General features: G+C 44.6%; 1 protein-coding gene across 2 annotated transcripts; it reads right to left on the bottom strand.

Annotated features, from left to right (window-relative positions):
* Positions 1 to 5,496: 5,496 nt before the first annotated feature.
* On the bottom strand, positions 5,497 to 24,267 carry LOC102685485 (hepatic and glial cell adhesion molecule). Of its 2 annotated transcripts, XM_015337566.2 has the most exons (8): positions 23,806 to 24,267; positions 17,142 to 17,483; positions 14,451 to 14,732; positions 11,653 to 11,746; positions 10,795 to 10,862; positions 9,852 to 9,919; positions 9,493 to 9,537; positions 5,497 to 8,214 (listed from the first exon to the last, which is right to left on the bottom strand). In XM_015337566.2, the coding sequence occupies exons 1-8, from the start codon at positions 23,891 to 23,893 to the stop codon at positions 7,948 to 7,950; spliced, it is 1,254 nt and encodes a 417-aa protein (XP_015193052.2). In that variant the 5' UTR covers positions 23,894 to 24,267; the 3' UTR covers positions 5,497 to 7,947. The 2 variants fall into 2 exon arrangements, with proteins under 2 accessions (XP_015193052.2, XP_015193053.2); XM_015337567.2 differs by lacking the exon at positions 9,493 to 9,537 and having other exon boundaries at positions 23,806 to 24,266.
* Positions 24,268 to 26,913: the final 2,646 nt, after the last annotated feature.

Raw genomic sequence — 26,913 nt, 5'->3', positions numbered from 1 at the left:
TGCCTTCAAGATGTTCTTTATCTGTGTTGAAAGAGAATGCACATTTGTGAGTCAATCACTGTAATAACCAAATTAGCGCTTGCTGTGGAGCGTTTCAGTGTTGTGTAAGATTTACAGCTGAATACAGTATACGGGTTTATAGATTTTTGCAGTTGTTGTCTGGACTGCGATGCTTACTGTACGTAATTTCTCATCCAAATCAAATACGAATCATAATGTCCTCGAATTAGTATGGTGCACCTTTTAGAAAATGGTTATGTTTTCTTATCACTTACCTCTTGCACAATGGCTTTAACAATGTTGTGGGTGTTTGGCTCAGTGGTACAATTTGTGGTGACATCAAATGTCAGGTAAAGCACTAGGGAGTCTGTGGAAAAAACATGTAAATGCAAATCCTTCTTATTTGGCAGTAGCTACATTTGTAATGAGTCCAGCAATGTGTGTCTATAAATACCAGTGTACTGTTTCATAACATACTAATTTATTTGATTGACACTTTTTCAAAATGACTTACATTTGCTCCAGCTGTGTATTTTACTGGAACACTGTGGGTGTAGTACTGCGCTCAGTGGTAAACAGCAGGGTCTCACCTTTCAGTCATGAGTCCAGCACCCTCAACACTCCTGTCTACAAATGTACTGTGAGAAAGCTGGAGTAAGGGCAGTGACTTCTCAAGGAGAACTGAATGACAGGATACCCTCAACTTTCTCCGCAAAGCACAAGAAAGCTGCGTGTTTTGGTTTCTTTTGTGAATGTTTGATGTGATAAACCACCTGTCAGTGTTAAATGGCGAGACTGTGACAAGAAGCAGAGAGCCGATATTTGCTCTTCCAGTGGTTGTAGAAGGCATCACTTCTGAGGGACACTGACAGGACTGGGGGGCTATGCTACTCACTGTCTGGTTCTGATTTGCTTGGCTCAGGATTCTCTGTGATCCCAGGCGCTATGGGCAGAAACCCTGTCCAGTTGTGCAGACCTGCAAGGGAAAAATAAAGATCAGATCAGGAGAGGAAACTCAAGGCTGGGGAGAAGTATATGTATAGTAAAAATATCTTCACTCCCCCGTTTAAACCTTCTGGATGAGAGGGGAAAACATCCACCAGCACCAGCAGCAAAAAATCACTCTAGTGGTGATCTAAGCGAAAATCGATCTTAGTGTTGGTGAAACCTCATTTTGTGCTACTTTGTTATAAAAAGAGAAGCGATCTGAAAAGATGTGTGGATATGTTACAGGTAATAGGTTTATTCCAAACCTATTAATAAACCTAGTACTTGTACCTTTGCAGCCTACGCATGCTGACGCAGCTACCCACCTGAACTACTATGTTACAGGTAGTCATGATAGGGTAATGGATTAGCACTGCTGTTTCACAGTTTTTGGGACCTGGGTTTGAGACTGGGGGCACCTTCTGTGTGGAGTTTGCACGTTCTACTGTGGCTGCATGGTTTCCTCTAACAGTCTAACAACATATTGGCTAGGTTAACTGGCACCTCTAGATTGTCCCCTGCATGTGTGCATGTCCTGTGACACACTGACGTCCCATCTGGGGTGCAGTCCAGCCCTGTGTCCTGTGACACACTGACGTCCCATCTGGGGTGCAGTCCAGCCCTGTGTCCTGTGCCTTTCCAGTAAGGCCCCAGTTCTCCACCACCAGCCAAGGATAAAAAGCAGCTGCTGAAATGAGATGTTATACTTACTGATCGCCTCCATTTCCGGGGTAAGAAATCCCAGCTTCAAAACATAGGAAAACAGGGATGCTGGGGAAGACAGAGAGAGAGAATGAGATGAATCCTCAGGGAGGATGCTGAAGGAGAGCAGAGGAAGGATTCGTGCTCTAGTCATCTGGGAAGGACGCAGTTAAATTTCTCAGGGAGCAACATGTATTCCCAGTCCAGCAGATGTAGATTATTGCTGGACATGACCCCCTCGTTATGAGCTGTCTCAGGTTCCTAAATTTTACAGCAAGCAGTCTCCTTCCTCTCTACAGGCAACATACTACACACACAAAAAACTCCCTAGCTCGTATTCCTACATGTATGAAGTGCTCCCAGCTACATTCTTTTTCTGCTCTGTCAAGTTGGTTTCTTAAAGAAAAGCCATTTCACTTGAAGCGATGTCATTAGCTATTCGTCAGGAGTCATTATTTGTTTATGGGTATTACTGTATGTCTCCATAGCATCCCCCCTACAATTAACTCCAGCAAGAGGTCCAGAAGCCCCTTTAACTGGACCCTCTTTGCTCAGCTGAAAGATGTTGCCTCTTTATACAAATGAAGAAAGAATGATGGGCAGCACTGTGAAAGAGAGGGTTTCTCCTTTAGCTCTGCTTTATTTTCTTCCTAGAGAGAATATGAGTATGTAACACTCAAGTATGTATTCGGACTGTGGGAGGAAACAGGGAGAACATGCAAACTCCACACCTAAGGAGACGTAGTAATCATTTTCTTCCTGTCTTGAAAATAGCAGGAGAATGATCCCACAGGGAGAGAAGGAGAGTCCTGATGGGGCCGGAAACAATCCAGTTGGAATGAATTACCAGTCCCCTTGGATTTTCTCATGCAAAACTCCTCATGTAAGGCAGTACAGCCTCTTAAAACACAGGGAGGACAAACAAACGACTTAAAACAAAGCAGGGCCTCTCCATCTCCCAGCCTTGAAGCACAATTTCTTCACAGCCAGCTAACTTGGCGTCAAGCCCCATGGGTGACTGACCATGCTTTGCAGTCTTGTTCAAAAGGCTTTGTGGTTTCGGCAGCATCCCCGGTGATCAGCCCTTCTAACACGGCACTATAGCATAGTGCGATAAACCAAAATAATAACAAGGTCCCACAAAGAAGTATGGAAAAGCAAGGTAGCTATAAGGTTTAAGCCACTGATTCCCAATCCTCGTCCTCGTGATCCAAACACCTGTTGTTTTATGTTCCAGCCGAGCCCTCGGTGCCACAATTCATTGACTTGATCATAATAAGATTGAACTGTTAACTCCCACCTCTTAAACAAGGTGTAGCTTTAATTATTGTATTATGTAAGTGAAATAAAATCCCAAACTTGTGACTTGAAACAACATGCAAATATTCAATTGCAGCAACTTCTAAGATCAAGTAAGGCTTCAGCTATCTAATGAAGGTGGGCTGGAATGCCAACCTGGTGTGAGTCACCTGGACCAGGATTGGGAACCACTGATTTAATAATAATAATAACAACAACAACATCACTTTATTAAGTAAGCTTCAGTATTTTCCAAAGCTTTAAAAAGTGGAAAAAATCTAAACTTTCCAGCAGGTGGAGCCAAAGTCAACAGAACTCCCTTGAATCAATCGTTCATATTCATCCTCCCGTTTTCAGCACCCTCTTCATCCTAAGATGTTGCAGTGAGCCAAAGCCTAGCCCTGCAATGTATTTGGACTGTGGGAGGAGACAGGGAGAACATGCAGACTCCACAAAGAAGGAGACACAGGAACCCATAGCTGTAATGCTACCCACTATGCCACCATGTTTAATTAAAACAAAAAATGGTCACATTGATATTGTCCATCTGCTTCTATACGTATGAGCATCATATTTCTTATCCCAGAATATCTACACTTGTATATGTCCATTGCTGAGGAATGCAAAGTAGATTGTAAATTAAGAAATTAACACAGTCATTAAGACAGTTTCCTTTCGGGACAGAGCACTGGAAATTCACTGCAGCTGGTGCATAACCAGTCAAAGAAAATCCCCTCTTGGTTGACGGAAACATGTATTTTACATGTTATTGGTATTGTCTCATCGGAAAATACAGGCAAGCAAATCTGTTAATTTTCAGCAATAATCTGCACTTTAATCAATGCATCAACGCTGCTGTCAGTTCTTACATATACAGATTTTACAGTATAACAATTTTACCATCCATTCTTTATAAACTATTTAACATAACTGCACTTCAGCACAACAATTTTGTCGTATTGAAAGTGGCAGATCTGTACTTCATTATACTGAAATAATGGGAATATTATTATTTGAGTTCCAGCAGTCTACAATAGGAAACTTTCAGGGGTGCAGATGTACCTCCTGCAGCACCAAGTGCTTATTATAGAGGGCAAAGCAATTTCTCATGAGCACAAATCCCATGTAGGGGTTTTGATGATCGCCAGGATAGAAAAGGTGAATTGTACTCACTCAACAAAGGCACCAGTATCTTCATTTTGGAAAAGGTCAAAATTCTCTCTGGGTGGAACTAGAAAAAAGGCAGCTGTAATAACTGTTTAAAATCCAGATAACAGACAAAGCTCTCATTGGTCTCTTGGAAAAGGTGTTTCTTGGAAAGTGCTGTTCATAAACAGATCGGAGAAGCGGTACTTATTAAAGAGTGAAATAACCTACCCAGGAGCTAAAAACTAAACAAGTCATAGACATAAATACTGTTTTACAAGCATGAGACCTCCTCCCATTTGTAACTTTTACTAACAAATGTTCGCAAGATTACCAGATCCAAATCACAAAAAAACAATATTAACAATATTAAAAAACAGTAATTTCTTTCTTTATTGTAGAGCACTAAAATTTCTTTTATTTTCTATAGACACAGACTCAAGTATAGACAGACAGCTACTACACATTAACACTTGCACAGACACATAATTGTCCTACCTGCAGGGAGATAATACTGATTGCTCTTCCTATGCTTCCCAGGTGTCTGTGATTGGAAGTGAGTGTCTATAACACTCAGTCTATAAGTGGCTATACAGGAGACCAGACTCCTCCTGCAGGTTAGGAAAAAGTCATCTATTGACTAAGAGATTGACAGGTAAGTTCATTGTTGGAATTGGCTGAAAAGCTTGTATGCAAAGTATTTTTATGACATAGCTCTTGAGAACATGGGTATTAGCTAACCTAATTCAGGACTGGCTGTGCAGTGAAACAAAACCTTACTGGCTAACTGTTTCCATCCTTCTCACTCCGATGAAGGAGGACCTTTGTAGCACAATTCATAGAATTCAAGGGCAGTAATATCAGCATGATCTTCCCCAGGGCAACTGCAAATTCACCAATGAGCTGCCTTGATAAGGGTGTCAAGGACAGCGCCCAGCTAGTCCACATCAATAAATCAACAAGGGTGAATAAATGAGGGACCTGTTTAGAATGGGAAAATACAAAACACTGGCAAAGCAAGACTAAGGTTAATTTGTGATGCTACTTTATAACTGATGCAAGGGAACTGGGTGCCCACACAACATGCTTTGCCAAAGGTCTGTTGAAAAAACTACGCCCAGCTGGTAATATAATACTCATTTCAGGTGTAAGTGCAGACAAACGAGCATTAGATGCAGTGGGATACCACACAGAGAAAAATGAGAGATTAGCATGCAGATCCTGTAGATCAGGGAACTTGAGCCTGAGCATGCTCTAACACCACAGGGGAGAAGTGCTTCATGAGTCTTAGTGAGCCCCAGACACCAGACAATCCAAATGCAGCAAAAGAGTTCGATCAGAAAGTCGGCATAAATGCATGTGGAGAGTGAAATAATATTGGCCTTTATTTTGCTTTTCGAAAAATCAAGGCTTTTTTGTTTCCACAATGATTTCTTTGTTCTTTAAACAACATCTAGATTAAAAACCCATAGAAATTAGCTAATTACATTTCATTCCCAAATTATATTCTGGCTACAGAGGAGTAGGTTAGTTTGATTAAATGAAAATGCATACAATGTAAATTTATATATAAATATATACATACATTATAAGTATAAAGGATATGACTTCAAAAAGTTTCATAGGGTTTCCTTGTGGTATATATGTTCACAACAATATAGACAACTAAAATAGTATTTCTTTATATTACTCTTTAAATGGTTTCCATTTCAATCAAAACCTTTTTAATTGGAAAAATGGAACTGAAATTATGTGGTAATACATTCTATTAAAATGCCAATGTAAGACACTCTTTAAAAACTCATTAACCAATTAGTGTAAATTGGTTCTTCCTGTCCAAGAGGAAAAGCAACAGTGTGCTCAAATGATCATCTTATTGGTATTATCAAAGATAAAATATGATTACTCCCCAGTCACGATTGAAAGAAACAGAAAGCATTTTCTAGCTCATGAGCATGCTGACTATAATCTGTTTCAGCTCAGTTTTACACCTTTTATCTAAGCAGACCAGGAAGTACTGTTTAATGTGTTGTTAAAAAAATTAGAGATGTATAGCAGCTAAGCTATGTTTTCTGACACCAATTTCAATATTGCTATAACCCAACACTGTATACCGGTATTTTCACAGTTTTGTTTAGAAATAGAGGGATGTGGGGAGATTCAAAACGGAATAGTGGATGAATGCATTTTAAAATGTCAGCCGTCTTAGTGTACAGTTTAGGTGAAACAGACAATAATGTGCATCCAGCTCATGTACCCAGATATCCAAGTTACAGGGCAGTTCTTGTTCAGTTCTGGAAAGGCAGTTCATGATGCTTTACAAATCCAGATTACAGTGGAACTGTAACTGACATATGTCTTATTTTGCATTAACATCAAATCAAATACAACACACAAAGAAAAATAAGCAGTGTTTGGAACTCTCTGAGAGGCAGCATTGTTCTGATCAGATTAGGCCAGGCCTAAATAGAATCCAAGTCTTCATTTTAAGCCTCTGTGGTTTCATTTGTTTTGATGTACAACGCCCTGAGGAGATGGGCCAGACTGTAATGAAAGAGAGCTCAGACTCACTCTGTCTTTTCTGTTCACAGTTTGCAATATAATCTGCCACTATGGATTCGTACACCTATATTCTCTCTCGGAGTGATGTCACATTCACAGCACTATATCTTTTTAATATATACTGATATATTAATATATTTAATATATAAGGTTTCAATATGCATGTAGCATGTATTACATATACTCTAAATTAATATCCTTGATCTTAGTCAGCTCTGTCATCAAGGACATCAGCAGTTTGTCTCAGCCTTTAAATCAACGTAAAGGGACAGAAAAATGGGGAAAGGCCTGTTTTTAGATAGATATTGATCCTGTGAGGGAAATTGCAGAAATCGCAGATTCTATTTACTCACTTGAAAGACGCATGCACGAAAAAAAGTCATTTCTATCAAGGAAGCCACATGCTATCGGTAAACTGAAAAGCCAGTGGAGACAAAGCCTTTTTTAAAATGAAAATATCTCTTAGCCCTGGGTAAAGATACATGTGCTTTTCCTGTATATTCCGAATAAGACAGTTAAAGGAAAGTTTTTGATGAGATGCATTGCAGAAAGTGGCCTCTCTAAAGATTTTTGTCTTTTGTTTTGTCAAACCAAAACAGCAAATCGACAAAACCTATAGTACATATCATGGCGAAGGAAAATGAATCAGCTGTTCAGTCCCCACCCTGCTAAACTGCTTAAATGCTTACATGAATCCTTACAGTTCTTCACGTTCTGTAAAGATCTACAGTCTCATAGATCCAGGCAATTACAATCCTTGGGGGGAGAAATGTTAGGTCCAGACTAACGCTGGAGAAAGAAAACAATATCTGGAACTTTAACTCTACTGTACATCTACAGGTAGGCTGGACAGGAGGAGTTGGATACTGATGCAATGGGACAGTCCAAGGAGCTTGAATGAATGACCAGAGATCAGACCCACATGGTCCTTCTGATGAAGGGCAGGAAGGGACAGTACTTGGGAGCAAGAGCCCGATTCTCTAAAGAGCCCAGTCCAGAATCCAGAATCCAGAGCAAAGCTGGGAGGCCAGGAGGACTCAGTAATTGTAGGGGGAATGTGAGCAGTAGAATCTGACTGTGTAGCGGCCTTCCTGACCTGGTACACAAAACGCCAAACCGAAAAAAATATATACAGTATACACACACACATACAGATTCATAAAAAACAAGAATGTCTTTCTTCCGAGCCAGCGAAACGGCACGAGGTGGGTGGCAGGTCAGAGGTTGGAGGTCGGAGGTCGGAGGCCGGCTCTAAGTGTGGCTCTCTGGCGGGGGGGTGGCCTCCTCCTGCTCGTGCATCACCTGCACCCCCCCGGCGGGGGAGCGCACCCCACGGCCCGAGCTGCGGGCGTGGGGGGGCGTGCGCACGGGCGAGCGGGGGTACCGGCGGGCCGTGCGCGCGGGCGGGTCTGGGGAGCGGGACGAGGGGGGGGGGGTGCAGGAGTAGCTGGGGGGGCTGCCGGACTCCGACGGGATGCGGGAACTGGGAGGGGACTCGTCCTCGGTGTCTGGCGAGTCCTGCAATGAAACAGACACCTCTGGTCACTGTCATGTGAGAAATCCGACTTAGATGGACTGGTTATACTGTACTTCCAAGGACAGGTGTATCAGATACAAGGGTTTCTACTGCTTAGCAAATGACGACTATGTTATAGCAAATTTAAATATTGCGATAATGGGCTTATTTAATCAGCTACAGGATTTATTTTCAGCTCTCAAGCTATCAAGAGTAATTTCCTATCACCTATCATGTCATTACATAATTTAAAGGCATTGATGCAGCTATACAGTACATCCCTTTTAAAACCAAGATGCACAGCATGCGTCTCTTCAAACATGCAGATGTAATGCGTTGAAAAACAACAATATATTTAAAATATATCATTTCACTAATGACAAGAGATTTGGCTGTTATCTCTGTGCTGAATCAAGAGGGTTCAGGACATGTAAATGCACATGCAAATGTCTCAAGCAATGTCACGCTAGTCTACTGTATGACAGTAAGTCGCCAGTCACGACGTGCTGTGAAACGCTCTACACAAGCCTTCGAATGCTGGCCAGGTTTGTCTCGCTCGAGCCCGAGGTCTGAGCTGTTCTGTGTTGCCTGCTGAGTGTTGATTTGCTCTGTTGAATTTTCCTGACTTTATCAGACAAGAAGGGCTCAGCAACATCACCATGTTGTTGAGCCACCCTGCGCCTTCAGAAATATCACCCTGTGACTCACAGCCCACTGAAGCTCAGCAGGTGTGAGCCGGGTCAGTACCTGGATGGGAGACTCCTGGGAAAGCTAAGGCTGCTGCTGGAAGTGGTGTTAGTGGGGCCAGTAGGGAGGGCTCACCCTGCGGTCTGTGTGGGTCCTAATGCCCCAGTATAGTGAAGGGAACACTATGCTGTAAAAAGGCACCGTCCCTCGGATTCGACGTAAAACCGAGGTCCTGTTTCAATGTCCTGACCAAACTGGTTTCATCACTCTGTTCTTCTCCTCTCTGATAGCTGGTGTGTGGTGAGCACAGTGTCGCATCACCCAGGTGGGACTACACATTGGCGGAGGAGGGGTCCCCATTACCTGTAAAGCACCTTGAGTGGAGTGTCCAGAAAAGCACTATATATGTGTGAGGACTATTCATTATTGCCAGTGGTGGGCATGCAGCTGCAGACAAGATTCAGCCAAACCTGATTGCTGCCAACATTTGAGCAGGCTGAGCTGGGATGAAAGGCACAACACAATGAACATGGATCAGCAGTAAGGATGCGATTAGAAGACTGATGGACCCCACACTGTTTTACAAACCCTACCTGAGGCACTGGCATGTCAATGCACTTCCTGGGGGGGTCTGGTCTCTGTAAGCACCAAACAGCAGGATTAGGGTGTCATCCACTGCTGCAGCACTGCTATCTCACCTTTCGTTTTCAGGAGAGGTGAAAGAGTTTTACACACCATGGCTCTGAGGCTTGGGGGTGGAGGGGCTCGTTTTTGCAACTCCAAAGGGAAAAGTGAAAACGTGTTCAGGTGTGTTGGTCAGGCTAGAAAAATATCACTTTGCTTAGACAATAAATGCAATACGTATGTCTGTATATCTAATCTTTTGACTTCTGGTTTCTTTTCGCAAAGTTAAGAGAAATCCTTTTTTTGAAGCAAAAAATGAAACCCTCACCCTTTCTTTCAGGATGTACAAGGCCACTGGATTCTTGCGCTCATGTTCAGGTTTCGGGACAGAGTCCGCTGGAGAAATGAAAAGGCAGAGTCAAAGTCTTTCTGTCTTCCAAGTTCTCTCCCACCAGCATCAGTGTTGCTCTAGTCATCCACAATATAACCCCGTTATCGCAGCACCAGCAACAGAGGATGACCTCCTTACAGTGTGGGCAAGAGCACTTGGTTTCTTATTGATGATTTTTATTCTGTGGGCGCCTACTCGCACAAGAAGAGGAGAAAGGACATCGCTCACTGATCTGAAAATTTCGCTTTCGTCGAAACGTGTTAAAGAAATAACACGCACAGGTGTGAGACTACAATATAATCACCGAGGCCTGCTTTCGCTTGTGTACAGTAGCTGCTAACAGACACCGAAGAAGTAAAAAGCAATCAAAAGAAAATCAACTGATACTAAAAAATCAATTTTAACTTTGTTAAATTTAATAGAGTTTTTCACACTTGCTGTTAACCAAATACCACAGCATGTGAGGTTTATGGCTCTTCTGGGAGGCAATAAGCTGTCATCTACCTGAAAAAACCCTGAAACAGAAGTTGTTTTAAAAGATATTTTGAAGAACATCAGAAAGGCTATGAAACAAAGGAGGCCATTGGATTCATCCAGCCCAATCAGTTGATTGGGCAACTACTAACAGTTGTTAGTAGCTCATTAATTTGAGTGTGTGTCTTGCTCCATACTCCCACACCTCTCTGTGCAAAGCTCTGCCTCCCACAACCCCTATTGTCCATTATTCCCCTTGCCAGAGAGCGCAGTGAAGATGCTTGAGCTCCCAGGCTGTTGAGCGGTGCCCCCTTGTCTCAGGGTGGCTGGGTCTTGTGAGATTTCAAGCCTGTAATGAAGTGAGTGAGGCTCTCTGGGCTGTGTGCTGTCCCTCAGAATTGCTTACCATCGTGTTTGGCATCATTCTGTTCCATAAACTCAGAGGATCCCTGCTTGTCCGTCTGCTGCTTGTCCCTGGAACGCCACAAAAGAAAGGCCCAAAAGATGTCAGAACACCCGCCTCCTGGCACGATTCAGAAGTGCTGTCATCATATGAAACACCAGTTAATAAATGTATTGTGAAATAACTGTAATGTAAAAATGTATTTTCATTAATGTAGAGTAATAACACAATTTTACACTGGTATATAAACAGTGCCAAATAATTCTAACCTAATACATGCATTTTATTTGTAACATTGGTGACAAATTTGGCTTTATTTTTTGGGAAAGTGGGGCCTGATTTTCAGGATATGAGGGAATGGTGCTCATACAGTCAGTCAGTGATTTAGGGGAATTATGAATTACTAGTGTAATTGTCTTTACGGACCCAGGTTTCCAACCAATTAAATTTCACATTGTTTCCATTCGTTGGAGGATTTATTTTCTTACGGTGGAAGCTGGCCCTAATAGGTTTGCTCCTAATTGAGCACAGCTCCATGAAAAATGTATAGGGCTGCATCACGTAAGAGAGCAGTAAGTGCAGCTGAGTGCTCTGAAACCAGGGCAGGATCAAGCAGGACCACGGTGGATAGGCAAATTAGATGTAAGATGCAAACACGATAAAACCCTGTAGCAATTAAAAACACTCTACAGGAAATCACTGAAAGCATTCCCCAGTGATCTGTAGAGGAACAATTTCCCTCCTCCTTGGTGGGAGAAATGAGCAGTAGGTGAATGCCAACTGTCCACTGTCCCTCACTGGCATAGAACCTCAAACTGCAAATGTGAGAGTAAACAAGAGCGAGACAAGAGCAGGCCTTACTTTTTGGATGGCTTCCAACAGGCGCACACGGTTACCAGGGTGATGAGGAGGAAAATGCCCCCGGTGGAGAGGATGATATAGAGCGAGCTGCGTCCTGCGGGGAAACAGGGGGCGGTCAGGCCGGGCTGCACTGCCACCGGAGACTCCCAGGGTGCTCCACTCACACCAGACTACGCCGTCAATGGCGGGTTTTTTTTAATGGAACCAGATTACACCTGCCTTCTTTCTTTTCTAAAACGCTGGGGCTCCGGGAAATGCGTCGTAGTAGCACCGAACAAACGACATAAAAATAAAATTCACTGGGGAACAATGTGTGCGTGGGGCATCGAGACTCTGCGAAGCGGCGTGCTGTCAGGCCCCTGTCTGACAGCGCAAGAGGACACAATGGCACCCAGCAGAGTTCACACACAGCAGGCCATCATCACACGGCACCCCGCAGCATCAGCGCAGCCTGTGGAGGAGCTGCATCCCCTCGGCTTCAGTCTGGTGGTTGACTTGCAGCTCTTCATAAACCTCTGAGCTGCGTATCAACCTTGGCCATCACTATGGTGTTTTAGGCCCAGCCCATTTGAATTGGTGCTCGTTCCGATTTTTACAGCTCGTTGACTCATTTGCATTTTGTACATCTGCCGTGCACTGCGAGCATACAGCGGCGATGCACAGAGCTCTCAGATCGTGCTCAGCACAGGTGGGCGCCACGCGAGATAAAGTGACAGATGTAAAATCACAGCCTGATTTTGTTTCACAAGAGCCGCTGCTTTCGTGCAGAATTTGGATTGATCTGTGATGTCGTGTATTTAGTTGGAACCACATTTCCGTGAGCTAAATAGCATTCAACCGTTCTGTGAGCTGGAAAAGGGGGAATTCCAGGGGCTTGAGTTCATGTCCTTGGACAAATAAAAGGCTAGCTGCACATGAGCAATTAGTCCTGTCCTTAGCTAAAAATACAGCATAATTAAGATGAGGCACCAATTAAGTTTAAAGAATGGAAGGCTCAGAGCTTCCTTATATAACAGCTATGGAGCCTTATGCCTTGCTGGTACTAAATGTTTGTGTTCTGAAGGTGAATGGAGCAGGAAAGAGGCCCATCCGCACCCAAGCCTAGATTCTTTCAGCTTTGGTAGAGTGCCATGGAGGAAGAAAATAAATAAAGACATGAAATCCTTTGTGGCCGGAGCAGCTCTTTTTAGTATTCCACAGATTGTTTGCTGAATTGCTTCCTCCTCCATTCCCCAAAGCAGTTTTATTGCACAGTGGAGTCAGCCTACCAGAAGCCCTCTCCGAGCCCCGTGTGCTGGATGGGAATTGATAGCTTCTTCATTGTGCAGTGGATTTCAGTCCTGCAGGCTGATAGAAGTGGCCTGAAGTCACGAGGTGTCACTGCTATTGTAGCCTGTTGGCTGGGGTATAATGCAGCCCTTGTCTCCCTGGTTCAGGAAGTGCAGTGCAGTGCGCAAAGGAGTGAAAGAGGGCGTCACTTCTAAGGCGTCCACTTCTCCCTTCAAAGCAACACAGCCGAAAGCCTTTCTCTCTTGCCTAGAGGGGTCCACTCAGGGGGCTCACAGGCTCCTGGTGGCTTCTGAGACCCTCAGTCCGGATTAGCTCTCAGTGGCTTTTATCTTACAGATACACGCATTTCCCTTCTCTGCCTGTTATCTCAGAGCGGGAATCGCTGCCTAGATGTCAGCCCTGATTTCAGCCACTTTCACTCACCGTGAAATCAGAAGCCAATCTAGAATAGACAGGTTTCTCTCACCCTGGTGATAGTAAGCAAATAAAATGCAGCCAGGCCTGAGCCTTCTTAAGCAGGTGTTTTGGTCTGCTTCCCAAAGTAACTTGGATGTAGCAACAGGCTAATTTAGTGAATCTTGCACAAGTCTGTGAATTCTCTTGTAGGCTGCTACTGTTACACACTTTTAAAATCACTCAACCCTATTCAATCTCCAAATAGAGGCAATAATGTTGTACCCTTCTGAAAACATTGTGTGTTTATACAGAATACAACATGTTACAACAAATGGAATTACGGGACAGTTTAGGAGGATTGTTGCCTTAGCAATCCCAGGGCAACTACTCTGTGGTGTTTTGTAAATGCTCCAACAGTGGACTGTTGACACATCCCAGAAGTATTCATCCTGTGATAATACAATCTTACCACAAGGTTCATCTGGTTTCACAGGGTTCACCTTGGTTTTTTACTTAAAGTGGTGGTGTGCCTCCCCTGCAGAATTACACAGAAGAGCTGTCATTGTCAGGACACGTACATAACCTGGGACAGGGTTCCTCTGTAGAGTGCTTGGTACCAGCATTTTTTTTACAGTGTAGTTCATCACGGGATCACGGGACATTTAAGAATATTCTGCTCACATTTGTTTGCTGTAGTAATTTGCAGAAAGAACTGCGGCACCCGTGTAAAACTGCAGGGTATCTACAGCAGGGGTTCCCAATCCTTTCAGTGCAGCCGAGCTCTTGACTTCAATGAGTCCTCCACTGAGCTGACAAGCTGCTTGGCTGCAACCTACTGTATGCAAGTTGTTTGTTTTTATTCGGCCCAAAGGCTGGAGATTTTAAGCTGCTTAAGAAACGTGTTAGTTAGAAGGAGACCGTGTTGAGGAACTGAAAACAATGGAAGAGTTCAAATGGAGCTTATTGTTAGGTCCACGAAGTGCTAGGTTTGGGATGCCCTGCTCTGTAGTACAGATCCTCTGCAGCTTCCTGCCATGTGCCATGATCACCCCCACAGTAGCTCCAGTGCACCAAGCTCTCTATGTATACCTATAGCAAGTGTCCCTACTCACTGTAGACGGTCAGCTTGACGGGCAGGCTCTTCATGCTGCTGATGGGGTTCTCCACCGTGCAGCTGTAGACGTCATCGTCCGACATCAGCACGCGGGCGATGGTCAGGACCTTCTGGTCGGGCGACAGCTGCAGGCGCGAGTCGTTGGCCAGGGGCTTTCCGCCCTTCTGCCAGCTGTAGACGACCTTGGTGCCGTTCTCGTGCGAGCAGTTGAGTGTGAAGAGCTCGCTGAGCTCCAGGACCGTCGACGCCACCATGTGGATGGAGGGTTTGGAGACGGGGACTGCGGGCACAGACGACAGGCGGTTCAGACCTTCGCGCCGTGGTGCACAACGCACTCCGCTAATTCTAACTGGGCAGAAGACCCAAATCTTTACCCAAACTAAGAAGAAAACACAAAATCAAATTATTTTTGGACTTCTCCTGCTTATCTGTATTGCCTGTGCTCTGTGTGATCTGTTGTCTGTGCCTAGACTAGGCTAGTCTTTAGTTACTATTGCACTTGTGAAATTCTGCACTTTTGAACATCACCCTGAACACCAGTGCGCACGACAGATTGCCACAATCGTTATGAAGCTTTCAGATCTTCAAACCCATCTGCTGGTCTGCAGACGGACCCATAGGGATACACTTAGCTTCTCAAACTGCATAAGGGCAGTGCACAAATTTCAGTTGCTCACTTCCTTCTTTTATTGGCCTGGCTGCTGGCCTTACTTCCTTCCTGTATTGTCTCAGATGGGAAGTGTGCATTGCAGGCAGGTACAAGAAATAACACAAAACACAACACACTAAACACAACATGAACAAACAAGAGACATGCATGCATAGGATGAGACAGGCTGGCAGCTTAAGTAATTTTTACAATTTAGAAAAAAACTGAAAGTAGGTCATCGGTGTGTGTGAGATGGATGGATACATCAGATGCACGCGGGATGAAAAAATAAGGTAAAATATATACTGATGGAAAAAAGAAATGCAACATCTTCTGGAATGAGAAAACTATAGTTAGAGCTTATGTACTTTCATAAAAAGTTGTCAATTTGTTTTAAGCCCTCTGACCAGCAATACAGCTTGTGCAGTGAGGCATTGCAACTTGCCAATCACACGAAAGCTCGTTAGGTGCACTTTTACCCAACGAGGTCCAGGTGGAACAATGCCTGATCAGGTCACCTTTATAAAGGCCTTAATTCAAATTAGGTCACTGCAAGAAAAAGGCCGCACTTAGTCAGTTTTCTGTGCATTTCATAATGCCTTGAATGTCACCAGAAGCAAGGGAGAGGGCCACTGGTATGCTGCAGGCAGGCCTGTCATGTGACACTATGGACTAAGACGCTCCACTGTGTCCCGACTGCAGAGAAGGTTTCAGCAGACCGGCAGGACAGATGGCCGTCCAAGTTCCGGTCGCCCTCGAGTGACCACACCAGAGCAGGACTGACACATCAGACTGGTCCATCTGAGAGATCGTTCAGATCTGCCACCCGTACTGCTGCTGAAACTGCCAGCAGACACAATGCCCACATCAGTGACAGGACAGTGAGGCTCCATGCTGCTGGCCTTAGAGCAAGGCGACCTGTCAGAGGCCCTCTGCTCACACCTCCTAGTCGTCACACCCAACTGGCTTGGGCCAGACAGAGGCTGCGATGGACTCGTCAGCGGTGGCATCAGGTCCTCTTCACAGATGAGTCACTCTTCAGCCTGTTCCACGCAGATAGGAGGGCCAGAGTGTGGAGGAGGAGGTGTTGCGTTTCTTTTTTGCATCAGTATACAATCACTAGTCGAAATTAAGCAGGTTAGCATCTGTGGAAATAAAGGATAACTATTACTATGTTCTATTACACCTAAATCCAGGTAGTCTAAATCAATATCCTGGTGGAATGAGTTCAGATTCACTGTGTGAGGGGTTTGCTATAACAGTCAATGACTATATTGGCCTTCTGCACTCTAGACAGTGAAGCAGGAAAGTGCAAGAGAGATGGCTAACATGAGACTACTAATTGAAGATGAGCAAAAGAGAAAGTCAGTCAAATTTCAGGACAAAAGTTAGATTTCCAGTAGATGTTTCCAGGAGCCTTAAAAAAGCCTTCCCGATGTATGAGTAATCTCTTTCTTTCCCCTTTTCATACTTCCATTCATTGGGAACCTCGGATGATTTCTAAAAATAAAAGTACATGTGTTTCATAAGCTTCTGCAAAAGGCCAACAGAAGCCAGGCTAGGCATCTGAAAGCACCCGACCTGGAGCCCTGGCCTCTCCTGCGGCCTTGTGCAAGAGCCACAGAGCTTGTAGCTGGAGACTGGCTGTCACTCGGTTCGGGCGGCTGATTGCGTGGTGCCATTTTACAGTGGCCCAGAGAGATGTGCATCCTTTTAGGCCTATAAATCATCTGGAACTGGGCTGTAGAATGTGAAAGGGCACGCAATCTCAGATCCAGAGGGACATCAGGTATTTAGGCCCTGGAGTTTGAAGTTTCTGTGAAAAATGTGCTGGTTATTTGTAGTAGTTTCCAGTAGTGCTATTCCATTGTAAAAGCACAGTGAAAAAGAACACGGCAAGATCTACATGGTAGAGGGAGAGGGAGAAGGAGAGGTTGAGGGAGAAGGAAAAGAAGGAGAAGGTGGGAATGAATTCAGAAACACTTTCTCAGATCTCAGAACCCCCAGCAGTGCCCGCTGAGCCTGTGCCAAGTGTCTTACCGTCCACCGTGAGGTTGATGTGGTGCTCCCCTGTGAAGGTGTCGTCGGTGATGGAGACCTCCACCTCGTAGGTGCCCTCGTCCGAGAGCTGCAGGTTGTGCAGCAGCAGGGTGCCGTTCTCGAAGACGTGGATGCGGTCCCGGTACTCGGACCGCAGGTTCCCGATGATCTCGGTGCCGATGGACTGCACTACCGTCACTGGCTTGTCCCTCTTCAGCTGCCACTTGATGACGGGCTGGTCGGAGCTGGTGCTGGTGTAGCGCACCGAGAGCAGAGCCACGCCGCCCAACGTGCCCCGGATCAGAGAGCCCTGGCTCGTGATGTTCACCCCCTTCACTGCACCTGGGCCGGTCCGGAGAGCAGAGACGAGCCCGTCAGGCCACCCCTGCAACTTCTCAAGCTCCAGAACCACCAGGGCCGGCCCAGGGCCCCGAGGCCACCAGGGGTCCCCTCAACGTGCAACACGATATATATTAAAATAAAAATGCCATATAGTGGCTCTTTCTGTTGCTGCTCTTGATCTTCCTAATGGAAGCCCAGTCCAAAACAGGACCTATCATAATCGAGCACATAATGTGTCTGTCGTGCAGAAAACAAGAGAATGATAAACGATCTCCAACCAGAAGCACTGTAAGCCTAATGTAGTCATTGTAATAATACACTATAATACACCATACACATTTCCCACAACTGGCTGAAAATCGGCGCTGCCCGGCCAGGCAGAATCGTGAAAGCGAACGTACAGCACAAACGGGGGTGGTGTGAACCCATCCTGTAGCCCTTCGGATTGCAGGCACTCTCCCAGTCCAGCGGCAGGAGCGGAGAGCAGCTTTTCAGAGCTCAGAGGGAATTCGAATTTACCGAAAATGCAGGCAAATTGATTTCGAGAAAGTTTTTCCCCAAAATTCCCATCTGCTCAGCCTTACTGATCACACATCCCTGGTTACTGAGTGCACTTGCTTTTTTTCCTTACTTAATTTTATATTTCTGCAATTCCTTTCTGCAAAGTTTCTGTGCGGTACTTTTTATGTTCTGATTTGCTCAAATTTAGAAGTAACAAAGATCCTGTTTATCCTGATTTGTTGTTATTAATGCTCCCTTTTATTGCTTTCAATGTTAAAATATGTTATCGTTTTACCGATTTGTAAAATGGGTGCCTTGTATTCTTGTTATGTGTTATTCTGATTAATAAAACTTTTCTTGGTATAGAATTTTATTTTTTTGTTCTACATAATAAAATAAGGTTGTGATGGGAGCTAATAATAAGTAGTGTGTGTGCAAATCGTGATCTGAGGGGACCCCTTTCCATGGTCTTGTCTAGAGCCCCCCAAAAAACCAGGGCAGGCCCTGAGTATGACACGTGCTCTAATCCCATTTTGAGTGCTCTTCCCCTTTTGATCCCAAAATCAACATCCATCTGATCCCTTTCTCTCACTACAGTTAGTAGAATTAAAAACTTGCAATGCTTTACAAAAGCATGAGTTCTGGAGCAGCAAAGCCCGAAAATCAGTAGAGAGTAACCAAATTTAATTTAATCATTTAAGCAGGTTTGCATTTAGATTAGATAGATGAAGCCAGACCTGCCTTGCACGCCTAGATGGAATGGAACAGTTAACGAGAGGAAACTCCCATGCAAGCTCCACACAGACAGGTGAAATGAGTCCTAGACACTGGGACTCACCACGGCACGGTGCACTGCAATGTCATTTGCACACCCTGAGGTACAGTCCCACAGATACCTACGGAGCACGCACGTGCTGATCAGGACAGATTATTGTTAGGTGCGCTGCTAGCCAGTCTTTGACTTTTACCAATGTGTTTATTATCAGAGTTCTATCAGAGTTTTTATCAGTGGTGCTCCCCCTTTCTCATTTTGCTGCAGAGCGTAAAGTAAATGCGTTGGGTTCACCTTGTTAAGATATTCTAGGCTTGGGTCAAGTCCCCTCCTTCTCCAGACTGAGGAGATCCCGTTCCTTTAGATCAGGGGTTCCCAACCGGTTGTTTGTCACGTTTGACACGTCAATGTGTCAAATGTCACAAAACGTCAATGTCAAATTAAATAGCTCTATTAATGAATAACATTGTAGTTATAAGAATAAGAAAAACAAAAGTCGTAATATTAATATTTTACAAAGCGAAAAGAAGCGCGTTAAGTGGATTACTTAAGCATTTATCCACATTTATGGAAAGGTTTGATTTAGTTAAAACCTCAAGGGGGTACTTGAGGCAAATAATTTGGGTTGAAGGGGTTCAGCTGATAAAAAAGGTTGGGGACCCCTACTTTAGATTATCTGCGCAGGTCAGAAGATCAGAAAATCAGCAAGCAATAACAACAACTACTGGGGTGTCCAGCATAAAGCAAACATTAGTCATTCAGGGCTTGCAGGAATATGCTGCACAGTGCCCAAGGGGGGTAGTGTCACACGAGGGTCTGCAGATTCTCCTGATCTTGACTGAATCACTCAGGGCCTGCACTGCTCGCGTCCCCGGGACTCTCACACAATCAATGAGGCGGTGAAGTGTACTTTTTTTAAGGGAATAAGCAGGAAAAGCAGATTAGTGTCCTAGAAGAGACACTCTCCACATTCCAACACTCCTGATTGGCCGCCGGCCCTTGTCTCCAGTCGTGGAGTGGGCCACTGGCACCCTCGCGTGTATGGCAGGGCTGGTTTGATGGCAGCGAGTTTGTGTGGCACAGCGGGCATCGCTACAGCGCCGCGGCAACAGTTTGCAGAGTGCGACGGGGTTGCCAGGCTGCGGGAACAAAGGCCGGGATTGTTGGACTGATTTCCTCTCTGGCAGCCCGAGAAAAGGCCCCTCAGAGAAAGACAATGTTGGCCATTGGAAAGCCCGAGATGCAGGAGCCCAGCGATTTTGCTAATCGCAGCGCAAGACAATGACACAACAGAATGCTACATTTCCAGCCTCTGGGCCTGGGCCGTGCGTAGCGGTGAACACCACCACCCCCCCCCAGTTCCTGTCTCTCCCTGCCCCACCCTCCTTTCTTCACGGCTGCCTCGAGGTCCACCTGAGAAAGTGGCTGCCGTCGCTAGGGCCTCTGGACAGAGACTGAAGCTGGGCCTTTGCTGACCAAGCCTCCCCCCCAGCAGGAAGACTCCTGTCACTGCCTGTGCCTGGCTGCTGAGACCGTTGAGGGCGTGGAGGAGTGTGCCCACAGCTGGGTGCTCCTGCCTGGCACCCGGGCAGTGCGGACGTGCACATGCCCGGCACCCGGGAGGGAGAGGAGCCTGCTGGAAGGCGGTCTCACTCACCCCATCTCAGGTTGGGCAGAATGACAGCACCTTACTGTATATAATCACCAGAAGAACCGTGAGCCGCGGGTGCAGAAAATGACCACCAGGCGGGCATCAGATCCCGAACAGCTTACAAATGAAAGGGAACTTTATTGTGCAAGTTGTACTGGGCTGAAGCTTTTATGCAAAGTGGCCTACATTTTCACCCGTTTCTACAGCTGAGTATTTTTACTGGAGCCATGTGGGTGGACTATCTCGCTCATGGGTACAACTGCAGTGTGTCACACGAGGTTCGAAGCCACAACCTTCCCATAGCAGCTTATTAACTCTGTTGGGCCCATGAGCAAGACCCTTAACCCCATCTGCTCCTGGGGTGCCATATACTGTAAATGGCTGACCATTCACTTTGAACTTCGCTTCTCTTCTCTCCCTGTGTGTGTGTCTCATGGAGAGCAAGTTGGGGTATGCAAAAAGACAAATTCCTAAGGCAAGGAAATGTATATGACCAATAAAGTGATCTTATCTAAACCCCAGAATTACTCATCCCCTGCAGAGTAAACAGGGAAGGAAGAACAAATGTAGCAGGAGAGTCACACCAGCAGATAAAACCATATTCATGTTCTCCTTGTTCCAGCTCACCTGGGGTTGACATTGCAGCAGACCTACTCCTAATCCAGACAGGAGGATGAATCCTTTGATGTCTGCTCTACTGGGCGGCTGAGACATGCACCACAGGGTGTCTTTACATTGTATGGGACTTTTATGAAGTGTCAGTTGGAGGAGATAGTGTCCTTTTTTTCTGTCTGAATTCCATTTTATCTGAGTGGCATCTACAGGTTGAGGAGAAGGGGGCCCCACTCAGTTAGCATACCTAATTAACATGGATAGCATGTCTTCAGAGGCAGAATGATAACAGGGGTAAGTGGTGTTCTGCCTGGCTGAAACATTCATTCTCCCCCCGGAATCAAATCCAAGGACCTGGAGCTGGTAGCCAGCATTACTAACTACCATATCACCATGCTGCCTAGAAAACCATCCATCTTTTATCAGGAAGCTGCTAATTCCTGGTAAGCAACTAGGGTGCAAGTTGTATTTCTGGGACAAACGTATTTGGGCAGCACATCACTCGGATAAGTCGACAATGACACAGAACATGCAAACTCCACAGAGAAAGTGCCCCAGTCTGGAATCAAACCCAAAACCCGAGAACAAGCTGGGCTAACCTCCACGCCAAACCAGTGTTGCACTTTGTAAAACCACGTTCAGGTGCATATTCTACAGTGTGCTTGTACTGAACCATTTGGTTTTTAATTGCACTTTTTGTGCATGTTCATAACGGCCTGCACCCCACTCCAACCCCGTGTGGGCAATCTGGACAAGCTCCTACATCCCCAGGACTTCCCAGCTAAGATTAAGAACAGTTTATGAGTTTTACAGCTATATTCGGGGGGCCTTACATAAAATAATCGCCTCATTTAATCAAAGAAGCTTCACAGTTTCACAGGAAATTGTTTTTCTCATTGTTACAACAGAGGCTACCAGGGGATTGTACTGCTTGATAGCCAGCTGTCGAATTCTATTTTCTCCAGAGCTTTCAAATCTGATGGACGTGAAACAGGGAGCGTCTGTGGAACACATGTACTGAGAGTTAGCAACACTCATGCTCATATTAAACCTGCTGAGGTCTGGGCTCCCTGCTACAAAAAGGCCATTGTGGTACCGAGGAGAGGAACTACAAGACCAGGCCCTTCAGGGCATGACTTGCAGAAGCACAGTAGGTTAAAAGAATCAAGTTTATTCCTCTAAAGGCAAAAGCAGCCTGACAGGAATGTAATCCTGGCTAAAGTGCTGTCATCCTACAGGCAGTAGGGCTGTGAATACAATAAGGCCTCTGACCGACAGAGAAAAGCCTGTTATCTAATTTTCCCTGTATTTTAACAAAATAAGTTACTCACACATTAAATACAGTGCCTGATTTTCTTTTCTAATAACATGAAGCAAGATGAAATTCATGAGCCAACAGTGTGTTCTGATCAAATTACATAGTGTATCAACAAGGGAGCCTACATCAATGTCTGTCATTACTGTCACTGTTTGATACCTTTCTTAAACATTTGTTCTGGCCACTGTTGCAATGGAGCTGCTTCTTAAGAGCTTTCCAAAATGATTATTTAATGGATATTATTATTTCAAAACACCAATAGTAGTTTTATTCATGAGAAGGGTATTGCCGCGTCTGGGCCTGAGGTGTTAATTAAAAAAAACTAAACTTAATTTGAAGCCAAAATCCTTGTGGAAACTGCAAATTCGTCTTTGAAGCTGGGGGACATGCTGGCATGAACAGGCCCTTTGATAAAGCCCTCTGCGTTAAAAAAAAATTAATCACATGAAAAACAGATGTTGAGCTACAGGACAAATTAGCAGCAGAGGCTTAATATCATATAATTATAAATATATATGTTTTAAGTTACAAGAAAATAATTAAAGAAATATTTTCATTCACTTTGCCACATGGATTTAGCTCGGATCACTTAACTTGTTCTTCAGTAAGCCGCTGAAGTAAACTGTTTTGGCCTTCCACCTGTTTAAAATCCACACTTATTTTGAATACGTAAGGCTGAGATTCCCTCACTAACACTGGTTTAGGACGCAGGGAATAGAGAATTTAGGGCAATATTCTCTCTGTTTTGACGCCTGTGTGTTTTCTAACAGTAAAAAAAAAAAACGTTGGCCGCTCCCGTCTCGATGTGTCGTGAATTCGTGGGTAGCAGATCGTGTGTTGGGATGTGCTGAATTTCACACCCCCGGTGGTGCCGATAACGTCTTTTTAAAAAATGAATACGGCGCATTTCAATGTTTTGTTCCAACAGGGCTCCCTCAAAGAATGAAAAACTCTCCTAGTTCCAAAAGAGCCTGTCAGGCCGCAAGTGTTACTTTGCCACAAGAAAAGCCCAGAAAAAAAGAACCTCTAAGCAAATAAAACAGTGATCAGCGATGAAAAACCTTCCCACGGTTCACATATTGCGTCATCTATCCTGTGCAAAACCTTTCTAATTCAGCGACTACCTCAAAAAACCCAAAAGGATGCTTTCTCTAAAAAAAACCCAACCTATCCTTAAATTATTGCATTTCTTCGATTTCTTGGAACCCCTTGTCAATTCATATTTTACATTTTATTAGATTTTATTTGAAGGCTATAAGAAAACCTCAAGACGCCTCACACCCCAAAGAAAAAGTTAAGATTTGGCTGCGTCTAATCACCTACATACCCAGAGAAATGTGCGTGCCCTCTCTTTTCCTCCCACCCCTGAATGCTGTACCAGGGAAAACATTCCCTGACTTGACAATTCCCACAGTCTCAGGAAAAAACAAACCAAGCAAAAGAAGAAAGTTTCAGAGGATTTCCTTACCGGACTGCGAAAAGGCAAGAAAGCACAGGATCCGCAAAACTGCAGAAGCAGCCAAAACTCCTGAGGAAGCCCCACTTTCTGCCTTCATCTTGGGTTTAGCGCTGGGTTTCTCTCCCAGACAATTAGCATGATTTGTCCACTCTGGGCACGTCCCGGAGAACTGCTCGGAGCTGTGATCGCAAGCCTTGAGCTCTGCCAAGAAAGCCCTGCACACACAGGACTTGTGTATGACGGGGCCTGCGAGTTTGCGAGTCTGTGTGTGCGCACTGCAAAGCCTCTGGCGAGCACAGTGGGTCAGCCTCTCTCTTCACACCGCTACCCCCCTCCTGCACTGCCAGGAGATGGCAGGATTGGAAATTCTTCCATTGCGTTGCTTTTATTTTTCTGTCCTTCCTAAAATATGCCATCTCAAACCCTTGTCGGCCATTTGTTACGGTTTTTGCCACCTTCACTTTGTGCTGCTGTGATTCTTTAAAGCCTCACTGCAAGTTATAAATGGCAATTCGGAAAGGCAACAATGTCAATGTTTTCTGAAACATAATAACTTGCGTGGCTCTGAGCTGGTACATGAATTGTGATTTGCTGACTGAAAAGTCAACTTAATTTCTGGTTGGTTGTTTTGTATGGCACTGCCAGGCACACAGGAGCAGGAAGGACTACAGAGTGATGGGTGTCCTACAGTCTGGTGGCCTATCCAGGTGCTCTTACTAGTAATCTCATGATTCCAGTACTATTTCAGGATGTTTCTCAGTCCTGTCCTGGCACTGGGAGTTTAGCGAGTCCAAACTAACTGAGCTGAGCTGTATGTTCTCTAATACAGGCAGACACCCGTGTCAATGCAAGCAAGCATTTGTGCTCAGCTGTTTGAATCCAAAGGGCCTGAAAAGGTTAACTCGATTAGTGTTCCACCTACCATACATAAATCCACTCTATTTTTGCTACTGCGGTGCCCTGGCTCTGTGGCTCAGGATCTGCGCCTGTGGCTAGAAGGTTGCCGGTTCAAAACCCGGGGCCGGCAGAGAAATCCTACTCCATTGGGCCCCTGAGCAAGGCCCTTAACCCCAACTGCTCCAGGGGTGCCTTATAAATGGCTGACCCTGTGCTCTGACCCCAGGCTTCTCTCTCCCTGTCTGTGTGTCTAATGGAAAGCAAGTTGGGGTATGTGAAAAGACAAATTCCTAATGCAAAAAATTGAATATGGCCAATAAAGTGAGCTTCTTCTTAAAAAGAATATGTATTTTATATAGCATGTCTAAAAGCAATGTCAGGGCCCACTGCCATCAAACCAGCCCTGGGATACATGTTAGGGTGCCAGTGGCTCACTCCACGACTGAAACTAACCCCCTTTAGGCACTGTGCAGCATATTCCTGCAAGCACTGAATGACTAATGTCTGCTTTATGTTGGAAACTCCAGTAGCTGTTGTTATTGCTTGCTGATTTACTTATCTTCTGTCCTGCACAGATAATCTAAAGGAACTGGATCTCCTCAGTCTTGAGCAGTCTTGACACAAGTCTAGAATATCTTATCAAGGTGAACCCAATGGATTAATAATTTATAAAGTGCCTGTTTATCTCAAGGATACACCTGTAGTTTATCAGTCTCCTTTTAACAGACTGATGAAATCCTTTTGGAAATAAAACAACCAAAACAAAAACTTAACTCCTTTTTGGAGTCCTAAGCACACTACTGGAAATGAGGCAGGACTAGATCCTAACATCAAAACAGCTGAACAACACCAACTGTTTGAATATACAGTAAACCTTTAAAGTATGTGCCTTGTGTCCCCCAATGAGACACTCCTGCTCTGTTCTACTCATTGTATATAACAGATGTGTCTAATTACCGCTGCCTACAGCTGCTGTCAATCTCCATATGACTGAGTGTCTACTCTTGATTACCATGGGAGCCATATAGCTGCTCCCCATTGAGGGCTCCCAGGGACAGTCCAGTGAGTGTAAAAATAGATCAAACTGATTGATTAATATCAGTTTCTAAGAAATATGTCCTGTTTAACAAAGTCTAGCCTTCACTGTTTCTACATGTCGGCTTATCAATCAAAAAGTCTTTATGTTCCGCAATGTTCTTGGTAAGGTGTTGCCAGCTAGCAATCGACAGATCTATGGAAAACAGTCTACAAATGAGAAAAGGCCATTCGGCCTATGTAAGCCATTTCTCTTTGTATTTGTAGCTAATTCATCCCAGGATCTCATCCAACTCACTCTTTCTTGACAGAAGCCAGGGTATCAGCTTCCATGGCAAAGCTGTGCACCTTGATCCATACTCCTACAACTCTTTGGGTAAGGAAGTGCCTGCTGTTCTTAAATGCACTACCCAGTGGCAGAACCAGGGTTTTATATTTGGGTTGGCAGAGGCATTGCAGAAACACCAATTGGGGGGGGGCATTTTAAAACAATATTCTTCTCTGCACCCCTCTTGACACTGGCCAGCAGAGCGGTTTGGTGCAGAGAGCCACAGTGGACACAATACTGAACCACATCTTTCAAGAGCTTTTTAAATAGAGTAAGATAAAAATGAATGATTCTCAATGTATACTGTATATAATTATGTAATGTATATACTGTATTGATGGCAGTTTCTGTTTGTTTTTGTTGATTAATATCACACAGGCCTGTTTACTTGAACAGTCCTGCATTATTGCAGAAGAATAAAGAGATAAGAGAGACGCCTGGGAAGTGAGATAATAATATAATTTTCTTATTTTTGTATGTTTTTGCAAACTATGCTTGACGTAGGCTTTGTGCTCAAATATATATAAAGATGCTGCCTGTCCTTGGTCAGTAAGATTAGGGGCATGTATTTGGTAAGCTGGCTGTACAGCCAGAATATGAAAAGAACTAACTATTGTCTAGTCTGCAACTTAGATATAATTAATTGGCAGGTGTTGCTGTTTTATCATTTGTTTAGAATATGTCAAAGTAACTCTTTTTGTTTTAAAGTATAAAGGACCATCTTCAGCTACTTCTTTTTTAAGTCTGGTGGTTGCAAGCCGGACTTCCATATGCATACGAATAAAGAGACTTCTGCTTCACAGACACCTGAAGTTTGTCCCCCGCTGGGGAGGGACCATATCAAGTGCAACTGACTA

This window comes from Lepisosteus oculatus, chromosome 23, assembly GCF_040954835.1.
Source record: "Lepisosteus oculatus isolate fLepOcu1 chromosome 23, fLepOcu1.hap2, whole genome shotgun sequence".
NCBI lineage: Eukaryota > Metazoa > Chordata > Actinopteri > Semionotiformes > Lepisosteidae > Lepisosteus > Lepisosteus oculatus.
This window is presented reverse-complemented; position numbering and strand designations above follow the sequence as displayed.

What these genes read in the sequence shown, in the direction of transcription:
- LOC102685485 (XM_015337566.2), bottom strand. Translation starts at nt 23,893, where the DNA reads ATGAAGGCAGAAAGTGGGGCTTCCTCAGGAGTTTTGGCTGCTTCTGCA. An exon ending in TGTTGGAAGCCATCCAAAAA is followed by an intron (nt 10,863 to 11,652) that starts GTAAGGCCTGCT and finishes GTGGCGTTCCAG; the next exon opens with GGACAAGCAGCAGACGGACA. An exon ending in TTGACATGCCAGTGCCTCAG is followed by an intron (nt 8,215 to 9,492) that starts GTAGGGTTTGTA and finishes GTTTCATTGCAG; the next exon opens with GACTCGCCAGACACCGAGGA.